General features: G+C 34.7%; 1 protein-coding gene across 1 annotated transcript; it reads right to left on the bottom strand.

Moving 5' to 3' along the window:
- Positions 1 to 20,475: 20,475 nt before the first annotated feature.
- On the bottom strand, positions 20,476 to 21,634 carry LOC128167177 (neurogenic differentiation factor 1-like). The gene has a single exon (XM_052832752.1). The coding sequence runs from the start codon at positions 21,519 to 21,521 to the stop codon at positions 20,598 to 20,600; it is 924 nt and encodes a 307-aa protein (XP_052688712.1). The 5' UTR covers positions 21,522 to 21,634; the 3' UTR covers positions 20,476 to 20,597.
- Between the last annotated feature and the right edge of the window lie 688 nt (positions 21,635 to 22,322).

Raw genomic sequence — 22,322 nt, forward strand, 5'->3', positions numbered from 1 at the left:
GAGGTAAAATTCACAATAATTTTGCAGACCAGGCAAGAAGTTAAAAATGTAAATATAAGCATTAAATCCATATTTTTTTTAAAGATTTAGTCTCATAACTGAAACGGTGAGTGCAAACAAAGTTTCTTAACGCGCTAACGAGCGTTCTTCAATTAATATGCACACACTGTTGCAGTTATGAGGCCATATCTTTCAAGAGATAATGATTCAATGCTTACAATAGATCTAGAATAATCTAGCAGCAGCATCAAGTACGCCGGTACAAGTATTCCCAAGGCCATGTGTAGCCGTCATATGTCAGTTATCCTGTGCGAGAATTCACATTATACGAAGGTTTGATTTTTATCATAAGTTTTATTATCATACGTTTTACCATTTTAGAATCATAAATCGCAAAGGATCAAAAGATGAATGATTAAGGTCATATCAAAGACATTTTTTGAATGGTTATAATCTTTGATCTTCATTATCGGCACATTTCTCCCCTAACAAACTTAATACAACATCGTTAAACAAGCCACACTTAATCTATATCTAACGATTTCAGTTTAACTTTTTTTTTTAGGTTGCAATTATTTCGGTTCACTTGAAACATCAACAATATTGAACAACCTTGCGTTAGATCTAATCTGTTCTTGGCATGGTGTTTTGAAGTCGATAGCACATATTCTGTAAGCATTAATGAATACTGTATCAAAGTAAAAATAAAGAGAAAAAAATCGCTAGTCAGCCCTGATACATTTGTTTTGGACTAGTTGAGACAGCAACCGGAAATAAAGGACTTATCGTCCTCGGGGATATTTCTCTGTCTTAGCCAGTCGTCAAATTCAAAATCGTAAATTCCCCCAATACCTTTGTGTTTATTAAGACTACCGTGTGAATTAACGATAGAATGCCAATGAAAAGTATAAATCATCACATTACACGTCTAAATATATTTCTATTTATTGCTGAAAATTGTAAAATGATAAGTCAGAAATAGCGCCAATCAGGGGATGTAATAACACAAAGATTGTGTATTTTTAAGCATTGAATCATTATTTTTTTTAAGACACAGTCTCATAACAAATTGTGTAACGCGTTATGAAAATTTGTATGCACACACCGTTGCAGTTATGAGATTTTATCTTTCAAAACATAATGATTTAATGCTTATATTTACATTTTTCATCTTCTATCGTGTGATTCCTAAAAATCCTATTTTATACTAAGGGTAGGTTCATATAAATGGGAGAGCCACTGTAGCAGCCACAAGCGTAAACTTTGATTTTCGCTTATGACGTTGCATTTTCCAGCATGTAACATTTGTGTCGTCATATTTTAAAAACTCGACATAAGCTCTCAGACTGATCCAATCTTGTTAACATGAATGTACACATTGCTTTAGTTTTCTTATAATTATCTCTCAAATATCAAAATCTCATGTGAGAATGGTGGGATTTTCATCCCATCTAAAATCTTACCCAAAATCCCATTTGAGAAAAAAATTTCCCATCATTTTCTCCCATCATTTGTGAATGTTTGGGAACTATTTATGTAAATTACATGTAAATTCATACGCAGTAATTAGGTTTTTGCATTTAGAGGCAATTCAAAATCACAGAATTTAATGGAAAACACAATCGAATGTCAAATATATTATTTTGAAGCTGTCGAAAGTTATATGTATATCAGTCGATTCAATTTTGTTTATTCGTATTTAATTTTGAAAAGAGGAAACAATGCAACAATCAAACTAAAATCCATGAGAATCTTTATCCAATGAAATGTGTCGTTACTTACGGGGAATAAAGTTACTAATTGTCGTCTTTTTTTCTTTATAACGCAGATAGTTAAAACATTTCTATGTTTTATTAAATACAATACAGGAAAGAAATGCAAAAAATGCACGAGCATTTTCTTGAAACTAACCTGTCTATTATAATTTTTTGGGGCAAATTTTTCGGCAAAAATGGTGAAGACATTAACTAATTGTTGACGACACTGTTGATGTCGGTGCTTCATTGACTGACAATGGCCTTAGAGAAACACGCGCGGTTATTCCATTCCCAGAGAAACAAATTTAATCATCTGTTTATTGGAGAAGAAACATCAAAATCAATATGGTAAAAAAAATGGATTCTTGTTGTTTTATTGAATTTCCGTCAGTTATCAACAAGGTCTAAACCAATTATTTGAGGAACACTAATAATTGGCTTTTGGCTAAAGAAATGTTTTTGTATTGCGCATGCGCATCAGTGTTTTGCGTTCATTTTTCCATAAGGCGTTTAATCTAACAACAACAAAATCTCAAGTGAAAGTTTGAAAATTTATTGAAAAAAGTGATATGGTATAGTCGAACAATCAGCAATTTCTTTTCAAATGCCGTTCAACTGCACAAAAAAGCCATGAAATGAGTTTGTGCAAAATATTAAAGTTTTAAAATTAATGGAATAATTTATGAGAATTTTTTAATTCTTTTATATCATTTTTCCTGGTCAATATTTTATTGGTGCCTGTTGGCAATTACTTGAAAGTTAAGTTTCACAAAAGGTTTGTATGCCAACCGATTCACCTGGAAAGTAGCAAATCTTAGAATTACACCTGCATAATAAATGCTTGAAGCAAATGTATTTCCAAGTTGATTTAGTTTAGTTCATAGAAAATAAAAAGCAAATATACGATATACGTGTAAAAAGAAAGACTTAATTTTGCTCATCTTCTGACAGCTTAGACGGATGTCTGCATCTTTTACCCATACATGATTACTGGGCACAGGGTCTGTATTTCTATATCTGTAACATGAAATAATTCAGATATAGCATGATTGACATAGATTATATTATTGAGCTCAACACTCGATTATTTTGTCATAAAACTGACAAGTCATGTTGATAATAAAAAATCAGAAAGTGTCGTTTACTGAATTTTATTTTTTATTAAATCAAATTAAGAACACGGCTATGTACTTACTAGTAGTTTGATTTGATAAAATAAAATTCAGTTAATGACTGTAATCGGAAATTTTGCGTTCAACTTATATACGGTAGGATATTTTTTTTGTGGCGATGGATATAGATGGTTTATATTCTGCATTGTAATCCAAACAAAAAACGGATCGCGAAAATAAAACCGAGTCGACTAAGTCAGTCTCGGAACGGATTGTATTAACTTTCACATCGACCAATATCAGGAAATGAATCTTGCATACAACCATTAAAGACAGATTAGAAAGCCCATGCGCCGTTCCGCGGTACGCTTTATCCGATTATATCGATATCAAACGCTGATAAAAACTGATCGATGCTGGTATCCGTTTTAAAAAAAAAAAACTCCAAAAGGCGATTTGATTCGTGTTACAGGGTTGCCTTGTTTGGTGATTTGGATTTAGTATTTGCGTGACAGATAGTTTCTACTCAATTAAATATATAGGGTGCTTTGTGATCCATATGGACACATTGCTTGGATATCGGTATCATTTTTTAATTTTTTAATCAAAAAAAAAAGAAATAATTTGGCCGCTGTATTATTTCGGATCGTGATTACACAGAAAATGGGATATCTAGACACGCTTGGTTACTTCCTGACAGGGGTATTTATATTGCGTGATCATGAAATACTAAGACATACACTATACGTGTACATCTTATTAAAGGAATAAAGTGAGATATTACGAGAAAGGAAAACAAAAAAAAGATTTTTATATGAATATGTCAAAAATATATTATCTACGGACACCATAGAAAGGATTACCTTACAATAATGGACAGTCGTAGAATCATTCCACCCTTCTATTTTTTTCTGGTAACTGGTAAAAGTCGGAATCGATGAAGTTCTAGCGATTCAATAGATTTTGACTCACAGAAGCATGCACATTGTTGCCCAAAAACGTGGTCAATCACATTTTTGTCATTTTAAATGGGTTTACATATATAATGTATATCCAAATAATTTTAAAATCAAACTTAATGGGTTTTAAAAACGTCGTTATAACTCAACGTCAGACTGCGCCGTGCGGTCTGTATCGGCAATGTTTATATGATGATAACTCCAATACAAAAATGTACATTGCTCTGATTTTTATGCATTACAATACTATATACTAGTATTAAAATATTATCATACTTTCCTGATAATTGCACCGTTATTTTGAATGAAATACATGTGTCCACAAACTTTTTGGACAACCCTCGTATACCTTGATTGGATTAATGCAACACAACCTGTCTACGGTACTTTAACGTCAAGAGAGAGAGAGAGAGAGAGAGAGAGAGAGAGAGAGAGAGAGAGAGAGAGAGAGAGAGAGAGAGAGAGAGAGAGAGAGAGAGAACCACCCACACCACAGTAAGAAGAGCATAAGCTAATCATTTACACGAAAAATAAAGTGCAGATCTATCAAAAAACAATGGCTGTTCTAAGGAAATCGACAGAGAGAGAGAGTTAGGGGTTTATTTGCTATAAATGTTCTCCACATTGGCAGAATATTTATACAACAATACAAAGTCTTCAAAGTGCAACTTAACACAAGAAATTCATCAATATTTAGGATGGTAAAGCATAGAAAAAACAATAATGTCGAATAAAACTGAGAGAAAACGTGGCCAATGTTATTGATGTACTGCTACTTGTTTTAAAAAGGGTTGAGATACATGTAAATTTCAGCTAGCGCCCCTTCTCATGATGCATACCATTTTCTTTCTACGACTATTTTTCTTTGGGGTAGAAGATTAATTTTGGCATTTAAGCGAACGCGAAAAGGAAATGTATTGATTTTAAAAACCAAAAAGTAATACTAGTAGCTTTCTTTAAAAAAAATTGCCTGACTAAACAAAATTATTCAATGGAAGCATGTATCAATTGGGTTTATAAGAAATGAGGTTTAATTTCCGCTGCTGTTCATAAATTCATAAACGAAACGTGAATGTTTAAGAAGCAATTTCAATTTTTTTTTTCTTCGATCTAGTGCGTGTACATGTACATCACTTGAAAATAATTGTTTTATTATTTCAAATTATTTAAGGAATGTACATGTAATCCAATAGTTGCATGTAAGCTTGAAAGCAGAAGATAAAACTGTCATATTGTAAATTTTGTATTTACAACCACCTAGTAAATTCAAAATTTACAACATGACAAAACATTCAATTATTAGAATTTTATTTGTTAAATTAAGATGTCAAACGCATTTTTGTGATTTCCAACCATAGGAAAGTTATGGGAAATGATATTCGAGCACGTAGCATCGTTTTTTTAAAAGTAATATCATGAAAATCCTAATCGGGGGGGGGGGGACTTTTTTCAGTTCCATTTTTTATAACATGCTCCGACCAAAGGGGGGGGGGGGGGGCAACTCCATGATATTTTCATTTTCGTAGGCAATTTACTAAATTTGGAGAACGTGTCTGCTTCGAAAACAAGTAGGGGAGGGGCAGCCCCACCCACCTCCCACCCGATGCTACGTGTATAGCCGACGTGCTCTTGAGTAATCTCTAGCTGCAGATCTGTAGCTCTCTGGTTGAAAAAATTCGGATAGACAAACCAGAGAGCTACAGTTCCAAGCGTTGTAAAAACCTCCGATTTACGCCGCCGTTTTTGTGTCGCTCGCTTCGGGAATTATATCCGACTTTAAAAGCATTCAACCGCCTAAAAAATTGGATTTATTAATTAAACATATAGTTTACCCTAACTCTGCTAACTTTGTTTTCCTTTCAATGGTTCACAACGGCCATCCTTCGCCTTGGAATGTCATCGTTTTAAAAAACTCGCCGTATGACAGCCATGTTTACCTAGTAGCGAGATCTCGGGTGCGTCGATTTACCCAAATGGACCCAAATGGCGATTAAAGTGGAAAACAATTATAATAAAATCCTTATTACTAATATTATCACTTGTTTTAGTCATTTCATGGGGTTGTTAGCCGTTATTAAGAAAAATAAAGACCCAAATGGCGACCCAAATGGCGATTCAAGCGGAAAACAATTATAATAAAATCCTCATAATTTAGGGAAATTTGGAAAAATAAAAGCCGAAGGTCCAAAACAATAATTAAAATTATTTCAGTATATCTTTAAAAATTGTTTTTGAAAAATAAAGATGAGCATTTTATCTCGATTTGTTAAAGTATATAATGTATGTAATTATATTCAAATAATATAAATATATTATAATATATAATAATAAAACAACTTTTTAAAATAATTCTAATTATTGTTATGGACCTTCGGCTTTCATTTTTCCAAATTTCCCTAAATTATGAGGATTTTATTATAATTGTTTTCCGCTTGAATTTGGGTCCATTTGGGTAAATCGACGCACCCGAGATCTCGCTACTAGGTAAACATGGCTGTCATAAGGCGAGTTTTTTAAAACGATGACATTCCAAGGCAAAGGATGGCCGTTGTGCACCATTGAAAGGAAAACAAAGTTAGCAGAGTTAGGGTAAACTATATGTTTAATTAATGAATCCAATTTTTTAGGCGGTTGGATGCTTTTAAAGTCGGATATAATTCCCGAAGGGAGCGACACAAAAACGGCGGCGTAAATCGGAGGTTTTTACAACGCTTGGAACTGTAGCTCTCTGGTTTGTCTATCCGAATTTTTTCAACCAGAGAGCTACAGATCTGCAGCTAGAGTAATCTCGTGATTCCAATTTGGACTCGTCCACTAATTGGCGCGCAAAAATCATCACATGGCTTGAATGCTGAGTCGGAATGCTGAGTCGGAGCCGTAGCTTTGGGATGCTGGATGAAGTTAATGTTTTTGGAGCTGTTTAAAGTTTTTGGAGTAGGTGCCCTTTCATTGCCAGATCTAAGTTACTGCTGGTCCTAACTTCACTTAAATCCCGTGGGGGGCTAGTATTCCTTTCAAATAGCTGTATTCGTTATTTTCACTTCCATTTATAACAATTTTTTACATGCTCTCAAAAAAGTGGATGGAGGACTCCATGTTAATTTAATTTTTTTAAAGTAAATTTTAAGAAAATTGTCTCCTGCGAAAACAAAGGGGGGCACTGATACTATACGTGCCTATACCGGCACAACCAGTTTTAAAAGGAATATGCTTTAATAGGTTTCGAGAAAATTCGGACAAACATATTAAAATTCATGTAAAACCATACCTAAGGAAAGTCTGGATAATTAAGCCGAGACAGAATGATTGATTGACAGACGGAAAGACAGCAATAAAGATAATATCCCCGCCCATCGATAGGGGGACTTAGCGCATGATGGGTGGTTGATTAATTTCGTAGACAAATTGATATCAGAAAGTGTAGAAGATGAAAACCATAGTTAAATTATTTTATTTATTTATCATCAATGGACACTCCATGGATTCGTAAATTTCTATCCAATTTTCGCAATCCTCTATATAACCAGAAACAACAAGAATCAAAAGCCTGGGAGTCAAATTTATTGCACTTCAGAGTAGGAAAGGTTTCATTATAGAGTCTACACTACTTAAAATATGTAGATTGTGTCGCCTAAACTCATCAGACATCCGCTGTAATATGTGACACGCAAACTGGGTCTCTTTTGTCGTTAGTTTGTCTCATCAAGAAGAGTAGGGATTTGGATAAGATATAGAAATAGCCATATTCAGACTTGTTGATTTCCCCTCAGAGTAAGACTTAGTTTTACGATTAAGTCGAGATAATATTCTGTCTTCTCGTAACCTATATTGTCCTTCCATAACAATATTCAATCGAGTTGCAATAATATATCTTATTAACTTGAGGGTCGTTTAGTTTTGTTTTGATTTGGGGTTTTTTTTGTATGTTTTTGTGTTGTTTTGTTTAATGTTGTTTTATTTTTTTTTTTATTTGTTTGTTCGGTTGTTTATTTTCATGTTTGTTTTTATTTATCTATTTATTTATTTGTTTTTAAGAGAGGATTGACTTGTTGGAATCCTTGTTATGGTGCATAACTGTGAGGTAATTATGCACTACTACCCAACTAAACTAATACATTTACATCGATATTAAAGACGCAAATGTGAAATTCAAGCGTATCTCTCTATAGATAGCTTCGTGGCTGCTGTAGTTCAAGAAACACGTAAGTGTACTAGGAATCCTTTTCTTGTTTTGATGTAAAGAAATATTTGCAATATCCCTAGGAATCAATGTAACACTAAGTAGAACAGTTAGGATACTGTTACACCCTCTCTCCTTTCCGTTTTTTTTTTCGTTATGTGTTAATGTCTATCCTTCTTCACTGATAATCATGTGCCTTGTTATTCATTGTGAGCTATACTTAAAAAAAAAAAATAGCGTTTTTCGATTGACGCTGAAACTGAGATTCGTTGAAAAATGCAATGTTTAAGAATACATGTAGTTCACAGAGTACGACAGGTTGCGATAAAAGTGTTTAGATCCTACTATTAATTGTCCTCTAACAGAAATGAAGAGCTTTTATTCAACTTTCCAAACAAGGATTGGATTACGCGCCACATCGCTAACCTGAGCAGCAATGTACAATTGTAAAACAAGCTAGGTACCATTGGGATTTTCAATGCAGTCGTGGCTCAATGCATGTGTATAGAAATGAATAATGTGTCCACCACCATTACATTCAAACGCATAGACGCTATTTTTATTAATGCACGCATTTAAATTTGAGATTCGTTTCTGTCCGTGAAATATAACATGTTTTTATCATCATGCCTTGTACTCTCTGTCCTGAGTTTAGGCCACGATATAAAAAATCTCCTCTTTTGATGGATTTTAATAAAATGAAATGGCTCAATGGTAACTACATGTATTAAGAACCAATTCACCAAAGTTATGTTTAAATATGTAAATGTCACCCGAATGTCTAGCGTATGTACAAGTATACTATTGAACAGTATTTTTAATTTTCATTTGAAACTTCTTCAAACGTTTTCACGATGAATTTTAAATTGAAACTTACATTAATATTATTATGTACCTTTAGAATGTATCAATGAAGTAAAGCTTTATTAACGTGTCTGAACAATTTACTTGATTGCAAGTTTTGGTAAAATGAAAATCGCAGTGCGGGCATTAAAAATAGATATCATCACTCTAATGGAAGGGGGGGGGGGGGGTAACTGTCTCAAGTAGCTAAACTTTTCGTCTGAAGTGATGTATTTTCATCATTCATCAAATTTGTCATCAAAGTACACCCTGCAGTCAAAGTTGTATTTTTACGCAATACTAGTATTCTTTTATCATCTGCATAAAAGAAATGGTTTGTGTCAAATTAGATTTACATTGTCCTTAAAGTAAAAAAGGATATTAAAAATGCTAAACCGGTTGGTTGACCTTTAAGTTTTGTAAAAAAAATAAAAATCTAAGTGTCACCGTTTAAGAATGATTAACGTGGGCATTTCTAATAGACATTTTATTAATACAACACTGGGAAAAAATTAAGGCTCGAACTTTGCTTACAAAACAGAGAATTTCGAAGTAGACTTCTATATCTCGCTTGTAGTTCAACTAAATACATTCAATTTTCAATTCGAAAAGCCCAAATTATTCATTCTGAGCAGTAAAATTAAAAATAAAAACAAAATCTGACAATTTTGTTCTCGGATCGAATCTATGTCCTTTTAAAGGTTTACATATGGAAGGTTATATAAACTGATTGTAAAAATACGATCCAAGTCGAATAAACTGTGATCAGAAAGTCGGTACGGGTGAGCTAAAATCAAAATTTTGTAACCTTGAATTTAGCGGAAGGCAACTGGAAATAAAACAAAGTGAACTGGTAATGTTATCTATTGTTTTGATTTATCATCATTTGAAATGGTACATGTATAAACATGTAGGTGTATATAACTAAACACCAGCTCATGATTTAAATAGCAAATAAACTGTATTATTATATGATTGATTAATTCCTAGCTCTCTGATTGGCTCAAATCCAACTATCTTGAAAAAATGAACGTTATATTCACCGGCACGTGACCTAGGAGGTCAATATAACATTTGATTTTCTCTACATGGGACTAAAACTAGATCGTCCAATGAATCATCGCGTTTCTCAATTAAAACATTGCTTGATAAAACTCAACTTTTGTCTGTATCAATTCGTCGCTGAATCATGAAAAAAATAATTATTGCTGTTTTTTCGATCAATACGATGACTTAGCTACACTCGAAATACAATATTGTACTTCAAGGGTAGCAAAATCATCGTATTGACCTTAAAACAGCAACAATTGTATAATGTTCAGTGAAAACTAGTTCGCGGTTCAGATGAACTGTTTTGGTGACATTTTGGGTCCATTACATTGCGCCCAAACAATTCGTCTTTTAAGTTGCACACGGTTGGTTTTTAGGACTTTTTGGTCTCAGTGGATCGTCCGTATGAATATGCAGCGAGCAAATACAGCTTACCGATTAAAAAATTCAAAGCCATTGCACAATATGTTGTTTCACAGACGGCGGGGGCCACATCACAGACAACCTTTATTGCAGTGTCTAATGGGTGATTAGAGGAGGACTAGAGGAGGACATTAAGAAGAGGCACTCGGGACGCAATGTACCACTAACCCGGGAGAGAGGCTTAAAGAAGAGGAGAACAAACGGTTCCCCCGAGAGTTTCCGAAAAGCCCCTTTGTATAATGGTAGAACTTACTTGACGGTGGCATATTTGCATATTTCCAAGATGCAGCTTTAGGCGTCTTTTTACTTTGATGTATGATGATGAACTATATTTACTTCATTTATTGTGCAAACACTTGCAAACATTTGCAAACACTTGAATACTCTACAAATATCGAGTTGAGTTTTGACCTATTAATGATAAGTTACAGCACGTGTTTTTTTTAAAAACGTACCTATCCACCAACTGTTGGTTTGATGAAAGGAATTACGCAAGAATCTTAAAAGCTATATGATCCGATAACTTGCATTGTTTTGGGTTGAAAAATGTGTTTGATATCTTGTTCACTTTTCGCATTAGTTAACTTATGAAAGTTTAATAATTATAGATTTCAAAAGTTGATATTATATGAATAGTGCCTGTTTGGGACGGTAACTGTTGAAATTGACACCCCGAGAAAGCCATTGTCAACCGAAGCAAAGCGGAGGTTGACAGTGGTTTTCGAGGGGTGCCAATTTCAACAGTTACCCTCCCAAACAGGCACTAATTATTTTATTATACTGAATGTCTGAATTTTAGACAAAATTTTACTGCTATTATATAAAAATGACATGACTTCTACGGCGAACCGTACGCGCATAATTTACGCGCATGTAACAATTTGTTGTGTTACCCGTTGCCAAGTGCGTTGCTAACGCTGAGGGTGATAGAACGGATTATCAACTGCGTCAAAGCCAATCAGATTTCAGTATTTAACTTGAAAGTTTAATAATTAATGTCATATATTACAGAGTTGTGTGCTAGTAATATTTGTATCCTAAAAAAGTATAATTTATAGATGTAAACAATGTACCGGTATATATGTAAACGAACTTTTATTTCAAAGGAATTTTTTTTTTGATTTATCTATCAAGGCATGAGTTATACCGTTCTCTAGTTCTCTTAAATATGGTGATTGCAGTGAAATGTTTTGAAATTGAGTTTAATTTCTTTTATTTTGTTATGGAAAAATATATTGATGTAACTAACCCAACCACGCTGATAGTTGCATACGTTCATTATTACTCTCGGATAATGCATTGGTAGTTCATTGTTAGGTTTCGTTCAGCTGCATACAAAGGGTTTTAAAAAAAACAAGTTGAAGTAAAATTAGAAGTGTTTTGTGGGTTAAGTAAAAAAGAGGTATTCATTATGCCAAACGGAGTGTGTATTTCTGTAACTATAACTATAATACATATATTCTGATGTTGACATTTTATTCGTGGATAACAAAAAATAAAACAGCATTTATAGAATTGATACAACTTGACGTATTTATGTAAGAATTCATGTCTACCCAATTCAATGGACTCTTCCCGGATTAACTAAGGAAAATGTTTGCCCTTGTGTTATTGATGTCGGTGTGATATTGAAACACAGATTGTCTGATGGACGCACCAAAGTACGAAGACCATTCTAAGAGTCTACGATTAAAGGGGCACAACCCTAATCGTGCACGCTTTGTGTTTATTTTGGGAATGCAATGCACCCTTCCGATTCTGGATTATTTCAATCTAATTAAAATTAGACCCTTCACGCTCTCGTGGCGACATATAAAAAACGAGAGCGTGAAGGATCTAATTTTGATTAGATTGGGATTATTTTGGCGATGAAATATTATGCACATCCAAATTCTATAAAATTGGTTATTTGGTAATAAATACCTTACAAAAAAAATGTACATGTATATTCATCGTAAGTTTTAATCAAGATAATGGCGTGTCATGCACCCTCCTTCTGTAAGCAAATACTTCCCTGGAATTTCGGTAATAAATATATTTATATGTGTGTAGTTAAATTATACATCTTTCTATTATTTTCTGAATCATTTTATGCACGAAGCGGATCCACTCTCTTTGATGATCAACTCGCTCCTTAAAGTATTGACTGTGCCTAGCGTATACGTAACAGTAGACTTTAAGGCCATTCCAAGTTTTTTCTATGTTTAGCGTCCGCGGACGGATTAGTTTTCAGGTGTTAAAATAAAAAAACAAAACAATGGTTGTTCATAAAATTCGATCGTTTTTAAGGCGTCGAGCTAATGCTCGGCAGCCCTCTAGCGATCGTCTGGATTGGCAATCGTCCAAAAACTCATGCTCTGCACCGCCTTTTTAATGCGCATAGAAAATAAGTTCCTTGAAGTATTAAACGTATTACAAGATTTGTATTCCATTTATTTAACTAAATTGTGTACAAAAAATCCAACTTTGCCTCCCTGGTTATTGACAACTCATTGCATTAGTATAAATTTGCTTAATCAGGAAATGGCGGATGAATACAATAAGGTGCAATGTAAACATTCACTAAAATATTATTTAAGTTTATAGCTTACATTTTGATTGGAGACCGTGCCCGATAGAAATAAAATTTGATATGTAAAATTAGTTGTTATCGGGCATGGTCTCCAAAATAATTGTAAGCGATAAACTTATCTAGAGATTTTGTTGCAGTTAATAAACACGATAATGCAGTTGGTTTGGTCGAGCATTTTAGATAGCACGTTTTGTGGATTTGTTTGTAAACAACCATAGCATAAGTAATCTGGTTTCAAACGGGAATTGAAATAAATAAAAGTATGTTTTATTATTATAATTAGGGACACACTGTTAATGTATTCAAATTATGAGCCTGTGAAAATTGTGCAAAGACTTTTTAAAGCTGAAAGAAAATGATTTTTTTTTGGAACTTTGGAATTTCTTCGATTTTTTTGTAACCATGATGAGTTATTGTATTATAAACGCATCACTACCTATTTTACAACGAAATATACTGATTATTGTTTTTGAAATAGCACAAAACGTAATTCATTTCCTTTTTTATTCTAATATTATTTGATATACGACTATTAGTACAGTACAGAAATTCAAATTATTGATATCATTCTATATAAAAGAAAATGTCAGCTCGACGCCTTTGTGGCCGTTCCGGCCTTTGATTTTGTATATCGGTCTCGGGATCGCATTTTTAAATCGGGATCGGAAATCAAATATTTATAAACAACATTCAAAATGCAAAATGTCAGTTCTACTATAATGCAGGGAATTTATTTGATTTTTATTTTTTATATGAAGTTTTGTGCCAAAGGTATGGATTTTTTAAATTATATTATTTGATGTTTTTGTTACAAAATGAAGATTATACTTCAAAATATATAATAAATTTTATTTTGTTGAACCTTTAAAGTTGTGTGTTTTTTCTAAGGTTTGTGGTTGGGTTTTTTTCCTGATAGAAAGTTAGGTTTTTGAGTTTTGGGTGGACGCTAAACAAAGAAAAAACTTGCAATGGCCTGATCGTGAATTGTCTTGTAAGCCTGCGAGGTGTATACGAGTTGGAATGAAATACATCTATCATTATCACCATTTTTATTTTCTTTGTACATAAACGATAAAGAAAATTACCTTGTTGATAAAAAATAGCTGGTTTACAAAGTTTTTATCACATCAACAGAATTGGGATGTACAACTCTTGCGATCCATTTTGCTACTGATGCTGTAATCGTGGCAGAATCTGTCGATTGTAATTAAAACTCATGGTATGTGAAGTGGGCGTAAAAACTTGTAAAGAGAGTTAATTGAATGTTTATATTACAAAGATCAAACAAAGATCACTTTCAAAGTGATCATTGTGATTGAATTTTATTTTAGATCAATAAACAAATAAGTAGGCAAACCCTGAAAGCAATGTTTGGAATGATCTAAGGTTTATTTATTCATTTTTTTTTTAAATATCGTTAATAAAAAATTATACTGGCGCTACAGGACCATTTGTACAAAACTGGAACACTGACAGCAAGATTTCATCTTATGGCGTTATGTATAACATGTTTAAATGTAGAAGGTACTAACGTTGTAGGTGTTTTACCCATGAAAAATTCTTTGCCCTTAAATCATCATTTTCTAGCTGAGAAGTAAAGAAGATGGGGGCTTATACAATAAAATAAAAGGTTTTTCACTTTTTTGAAATTAAACATTCAGTCGATGGATTTAATTTCATGTGTATTATATAACACTCACAATCACACATTTGGATGTAGTTTGTCGTTAGACAAGAGCAAGTTCAATATTTATCAATCAAACCAAAGAACTCGTATTGTACATAAGGAGCATACGAGGGTCAATCAAATGTACACAGATCGACGAAGACCCTGTCATATTTTTTTTTTATGAAAGGACGTCTTTATTGGCACATTAATTTAGGCACAGACATTGATTTTGTTGATGTATGGTTTCCATATGGTTAAAAAGTTTCTTCCTTTCCCGATTTTAAAGCTTAGAAGTCATTGGCATCATGTTTTAGACGTTTGTCGTAAATCAAATTTTGTATTTCCACCCACCTAGTAAATTCGAAATTTACTGAATGACACGCTACCCTTCTCCATGAAGACAAAACATTCTGCTTTAAAAATTGGGAAACAAAGAACCCTTTTAACTGAAGATCGTTTTCAAAAATTATGTAAATCTGTCATTTTGATGCAGCATTTTTGATCATAGTTTTAGTCTTATAACTTTTCCTTTACGGCTTTGTAAATTTTGTTCGAAAACTGAAATTGTTAATGAGTACCACCACCACTGTTGAACTGTGATTACCCCTAGATTTTGTAATCCAGATTATCGTTTATACCAAAATACTGCTATTTTTATCCACATGTGTTTAAATTTGAGCAACTTATTCATGTAAAAAATACCAAAAATATTGATAAAAATATGTAAATTTATAAAAGCTACTAGTTCTCCTAGTAAGTTGATGGCCTTTACTCATTTCTTTGTTGTTGTTTTTTTGTCACGAATGCCTATATTTGATACTAGTAGCTGTGTTCATTTTGAGATTTATTTGTCTGAACACTGTACTTTATATCAGTTTATGAGAATAAAGTCATTGTCATTGGTATTGTTGTATAGTTTGATACACACGTATATCTTATGTAAGATGTGTAGTACTGTTTTTAAATTAAGATATGTGTTAAAAAATTCAGGTTTACACGATCAATGTCATCTAGGTTTTCATAACCCAGGATTTCAAACCCATATAGCAACATTGGATCTATAAGACCAAGTGTGCTGTAATTGTCGTATCATCCGTCAAGAATTTAAAAAACAATTTAAAACCAATTTGAAAATTAAGTTTAATTATTTCGTAAATATATAAGTCCGCCCTCCATAGTTTTTCATCATGCAACCTTTCTATGTCAGTTCTCTGTTAATATGATTTTTTTTTTACCTCTGACCCATTTTAAACATATACTGTTTACATGTATGTACGTGTACAATTGCTTTATTTTCCGCTTGTACATGTACCATATGTTCGTAAGAAGCAATTACCGATTTTGGTAACAACTCTACAATCGAAATATCAAGAGCAGAATCTAATTAAAGGTATATGACCTTATAATTCATAATATGTCAGGATTAACCGTATAATTCATATTTTTCCTGTTTTGGTAAAAGACTTCTTTTTTATCTTTAACATTTCAATGATCCTGTTGTCAAATTGAATCACTGGGTTATGATCTGGTTTGGAGTTATCGCTCTTTGATTGATTAGTTAGTATACCATGAAGAAAGCCGATCTATACAAAGGTGCCAGATTTCGCTCTTTATCGCTTTAACCTCGTTAACCGATTGTGAATCTTGTCAAAAGCTGGTCCAACAATTCCTACCTAGTGTGAATTCCTTATTTATGCAGGTTATGGTAGCTGTTTTACCATAGCGTGAATTCTCAATTTCCAAACCGGCGAGTTCAAACAGGCGACCAGGGGTCAATTAATCGACCCTTGTGTCATTACGGACAACTTTCAGGCCACAAGTTGTTAGATTCCATTTTGAGGTTAATTAATCTGCCTAATTAGTTGATATGGAGAGGACAGCCCTGGAGATCGGCCGGGTTTGATGTTATGTACAATTGGGTTGGATTTACTGTTAACCGTATCCGCGCCATTTCTATTATTCAGTCCTTTATTCACATCTGTCTGTGTTTTTATTTCTACGGTTTGTTTTCTTGTAAGATATTTATTTTGATTGCTCCTTTCTTTGGGCAAAACAATCACTTTCAGTCCAAGTCTTTGTCGACATTTTTCGGTTTATCAATGGAAACTGAAGCACGCAATAATGAAATTCTTCACTTGATTTTGGATTTGGTTAATATCTAATATTGAGCAATTCTGTTGAACAAAGAATAATTATGCATTCTTTTCTCTCTTTTTTTAATTTTCAAAAGAACCTTATGAATGATTTATAGTTCAAGAAATAGAATATATTTTACACATTAGAATACGGATAAATTATAACCTATCATTTTTATAACCCCTTTTATATAGTTTTGAGAAGAAAATGCTTTATGAAATGAGTTGTACATAATTTGAGAACATGCGTACTTCATGTATATTACCTGTCGTGAATTATGGACACTAGGAGCTTCTTACAGAATAGAGCTCTCTAAGTGCTTGCAATATAAATGTGTTTAGTATTTGGCAAATTGAGTTGCAATTCATGTTATCTCAAATTTTACGCAATTTCGCCAATCTCTTCCCTTCCCAATATCTCAATTTGATACTTCCTCGGAATATGACAGAAATATGATATGCCGTTGTCCGCTCACACAGTAATAACAATTCTCCCCACCCTCACTCTTAATTTATTAGCGGTAAAAATCTAATTTAATGCAAAGTCGAATAAAACCGAAAGTTGTAAATCTACTCCCGTCCCATGGAAAGAATTAATAACGCATGCTTAATGGTGAAATCATTATGATACAAGAATACCGTATTCATTTAATATGCATAGAAATGCATATTTCATTGTGGTAAAAAAAAATCCTACAATACATGTAAATGCATTTGCGGACAATTTGAAATGAATTAGCGTCTTGGAAGCTATCTGTAATGGACCTGTCCATGATTATGCTGCACCGAGTGCATTGTGCATTGGACCTGGAGGTGCAACTAATCTCCTTGGTATTTGTTACTAAACAAGAGGACACGAAGAAAGACGAGTCAAAACTCTATTAATAGTTTTGACAGTTTCGCAAAATTCAAAGGGAGAATTCGCGGACGTGTGTGTTATTAATTTCGTTTTGATTCTTTGGATATTCTTAATAATGTTTCCCCGCACTTGGAAACATTGCTACGAATCACGCATCTCATCGATCTCCCGTATACAACGAGGAGAAGAATTTCTTCATCGGTCCCCGAAAATAGCGAGAATAATTAGAATCTAAATATCGGGCGCTGGGTAGACAGGGGTACCGGCATGAAGTTTATGACAGTGCTGGTCTGGCAAAAAATAATAAGACCTGTTATGGTTGCTCGGTAGAAATCCAGAATAAAGCAGGATTTAATAAGGGTGAAAATATTAAAGAATTAAGCATTGCGACATTCCGAATCGCTGGAAGATCAAGCGGGCAGGTGGCCACTTGCCTTTGAAGCGATGGTAGACAGTATAAAATCCCTTTGAATTAGGAAGTAATAATTTTGCTTCGATGGCTACATTTTATAAAAGAAGTTGTCAGTCATATGAATCCTTGATTATATAAATTTTGTCATAATATTTGGTCAGAGTATGAAAAAACTGGATTCAGATTAGCTTAACACGCGCTATTGAGGGGCACGTGCTGTAGTTCATCTAAAGACCCCGGCACGTGGCACAAATTCTTAGCGCCTTCTAACTGTCGCGTGTGCGTGTAGTTAATCTGAAAGAGTCCTTTTGGCAAATTAGTTTAGAACACATTAAGATCATGAGCTTATGATGTCACTCGAATATTCTATGTCGTTTATCTTAAGTGTTTACTCTCTCTCTCTCTCTCTCTCTCTCTCTCTCTCTCTCTCTCTCTCTCTCTCCTTTTATTGATTTGTAGATTAATTCAAAATTCAAACAATGAACAAAGTTCGATGCTTTAACGGCTTTTTGATAAGTGATCTCCCCATAGGGCAGGGGTATCTTTGTCGGCTCTTCACTCGGCCTACGGAAGTATTAAACCGAACGCGGCCCGAGCGGGAGCCGCCTCAAATCCCCCCGAGTGTATTTGTTCATGGTCAGATGGGACTATCTCTAATGTTCAACAGGGTTGAGTGTCATACCTCAAACTTGGGCCCGCTTTGTCGCTGGGGGATCGGTTTCATCATCATTTGTGACCAGGGACCGAAGCGGGCTCATCTTCTGCACCATCCCTTCATAAAATAAATGCTATCTCCTTTATTTCTGAAATAATACTCTACTGTCAAACGATCGAGGCTTTCTGACAAGTGGTCCCCGTAATTTACACACGTCTTTGATTTTCCATTTTTTTTTTTAAAGACGATCGTTTACATGTTTCCGCTCACCAAAATTGGAAAAAAATGTCATAAAGTTTGTCACGAGTTTACAATTATCAGTGTGTTTCACGCCACTGCCTTTGTTAATACTAAGATTAATTTCATAGCGTTTTTTTTATTTACATCACGAAAATACAAATTTAGGGCTCAAATATTTTTTGTTTGTGTTTCACTTTTTTCAGAATCTGAACAATTTGAGGAAATTAGTGTCACTCTATTCAGAAAATAAAACACATCAAATCAGCCTCTTTAAATATTTAAGTCAATAAATGTCAATGTACATCTACCGGGGGAAGCATATATTCGCCAAACTTGGCAGCTATGTGCGAAAAATCGAAAGGAGTTCATTATGTATAAAGGATCGCCTAAACCTAGGGACTTGGTACCCATTGTCACATTGACAGCTAACGGTTTCACTCCAGGGGAAGGTTTTTTTTTTATATCTTTGTCTGAAGACCAGTTATAAATGTTTTATTGCAGTATCCGAAATATCTCAGCAGTTTTTACATGCTGAACTACAAACTTTTCACCATACAAATTCAGGGCAAAATCGTGAGTGCATGAATCAAATTTATAAATGGGGAAACAAATTAACGGAAATCTCATTAATTAAACTTCATCAGACGGTAAAATCCGATCATAATACATTCAGACCATCGAGGGATGCACCCCGGGGTGACAATGCTTGTCAGGTTCTATGGTCATCATATCTGCTCTCCGCTCGAGACGGACCCAAAAAAGGATCCCTCAAATCCCAGAATAAGACGAAAATTGGAGAGAGAGGACAGCCCGCTGTTTGGTTCGATTTTTGTCAATTCTTCTATCAGCGACTAATTGGGAGACTGATCAGTAGTAAAAACAACTCGTTCCGTTAGAGAACTGATTTACAATGGCGCTATAATGGCCCCGGACAAACAAGGTAACGAGTCTGCTCTCAGCTTTTAAAAACTTTCATTGTGGGTCACCGCGAAATATCACACCTTCTGCACAAGGTGCGCCCCGTTTCCAGGTAAAAATCGTACCTGCTCCCTGCCTTAAATAAAGAATATTGTGGAATTGATGCTCGTTGACACTTTAAAGTTTATTTAATATAAAATCACTCGGTTTGTTTGACATTTCGGGATTCCATTCATCACGTTTACCGGTGTTACAAATATTTAATCATGTCATCTGAGCCGGGCAGATTGCAATCACGTACACCCGTACAACTTGATCGGGGAGGGGGGAGGGGGCAATAACTCGCACGGTAGTGGTGTATCAACGCATGTAATTGCGTACTGTGGGGCATTTTCACGCAATATGCATATCAAACGCAGTAAAACATAAATTTGACAGTATTTTTATCTTGTCCATCAATATCAGATTAATCTCGAAATTGCTTGTAAAAAAGATATAAAAAATGCTTCGCATTTTTATTGACCAATTTGAAATTAGACATAAAACGTTATGTGTTTTTTCTCATAATTTAATGCATAAGAGTTAAAATTTCGTTTTGCGTTTTTGTCTATTTTTCAAATTATTACATTCAATCCGGTCTAATATTTGTGAGTCCAAGTCTTGAGTTGAATAATAAAACCATAACACCAAATTCAGTTAATAAAATATATATTCAAATCGAAAAATATATTCATACATGTAATGCTTCTCTCATATTTTAAATACAATAATTTACAAAAATATCACAATTTGCTGTCTGCATAAAGTCCGGGATCACGGAAACATCTCGTAGGAATAGCCCTCGGAAGTATCCGAGAATTCCTCGGCCGTCGCGGACTGGAGGCGTCCATTGTACATTGTATTGTTCCAGGCACGATGTCCGCAGACCATGTTGGAATGAATCGGAGAGGCCTCGGAATACGTGGAGAGGGGTGAGGTGACAGGGGAGCTGCTGGTGAGGCTTTCCGGGGACGTGGGGTAAGACGGAAACAGAGAATGGAAGACGACGTTGTTTGTAGTTTGAACACTGTTCCCTTGCGGTAGCACTCTGTTGGCCATGAAGTCCACAAAGTGTCCACTGATGGGTTCACTGGTCGGTGGCACAAAGTCGTTATAACACCGGCTATGTTTATCGCTCACGGCACACGGCGCCGGACCCACCTCCTGCTTCAGTCCGGAACTAACCAACATTTGAGTGTCAGGAACTCCGTCCTGGTCGGGAATTTTCTCCAGAAGTTCCAGGGTCTTTGACAGAGTCCATATGTAGTTGTACGCCATCCTAAGGGTCTCGATCTTTGTCAGTTTGTTGTCCCCTGTGGCACTCTCCGGAAGGACTTTCCTCAGACTCTCCAGCGCGTCGTTCAGTCCGTGCATGCGGTTTCGCTCTCTGTCGTTTGCTTTTACTCTCCTGGTCTTCTTGATTTTCTCCACCAATGCCGGACTTCTGTCTCTTTTCCTGGACTTGTTATAGCGTTTGCGCTTCGTTGTAGAGGTTTCTGTCGTCTGTTTGGGGGAAGCGTTGACGGCTGGTGAATTTTCTTTGGTAAAAACATCGCTGTAGTCTGCATCCAAGAAGTCTATCTCTGACACCGACCCAGCCCTAGACACTGAGGATCTGGACGAGTAAGATGAAGAAGAGCTGAAGTTTATCTCAGTTCTTGGTGAAAACACCTTATCGTTGCTGAATTCAGCAGACATCGTTGTCTAAATAAGGCACAATTGTATTCGGACTAGAAGTAGTTAGTTGCAACTCAGACGATTTCGTTTTGACCAAAATTGGACGGGGCGATTTTTATATCCAAATCGGGAAAATTGTGAGCATCTCAGTTCTCCAGCCGTTGATTGACAGACAAAGAGAGGCCTCAATTAAAGGGCGGGATTATCGCTTGGGCAGCCAATCAGAAGAACCCTCGAGGTCTTGGCCACGTGCGCACGCGTCGCTCTCGCGATCAAAGGCAGGAACGATTTACTGTCAAAACATCTCCATATCATCTTTGCCTCAATAAGTTAGTGAAATTAAATTAGAGCGGTGCTTGGATAATTTTATCTACGGTAAACTATGTCACACCTTTTTAAATAGATCGGCACGGGCCGCCGAATTTACCAGTGTTAATTGGCCCGAGTGTTTATTTAAGAAAACAAGCAAATTGTTTAACAAAACACATTTCAATTGAATAATAAAGAAAAGCAATTCCAAACACAAACTTTCAATCTATAACACATGTCCACGGCAAGATCAAACAAAATTCTCTGACCCAAAACAAAAATATGACAGATTGTTGTTTAATGAAATGATTTATCAAATAATAGATTATTTCTATTGTATTACAATGTGTAATTGATAAATTAAGCGTAAAAATATAAAGAATTTAAAATATGTAAAATATATTTTGTCAAACTAACAACGGAGAAATTTGAATTATAGCAATATTCTATATTGGATGGGTTTAGAGTTTTTAGAGACTCATAGCACGCTTGTAGAGTGTATGTTTATATTGA

Source organism: Crassostrea angulata, chromosome 10 (assembly GCF_025612915.1).
Source record: "Crassostrea angulata isolate pt1a10 chromosome 10, ASM2561291v2, whole genome shotgun sequence".
Classification (NCBI taxonomy): Eukaryota; Metazoa; Mollusca; class Bivalvia; order Ostreida; family Ostreidae; genus Magallana; species Magallana angulata.

Bases quoted from the DNA above. Each gene is read 5' to 3' on its own strand.
- LOC128167177 (XM_052832752.1), bottom strand. From the start codon at position 21,521: ATGTCTGCTGAATTCAGCAACGATAAGGTGTTTTCACCAAGAACTGAG.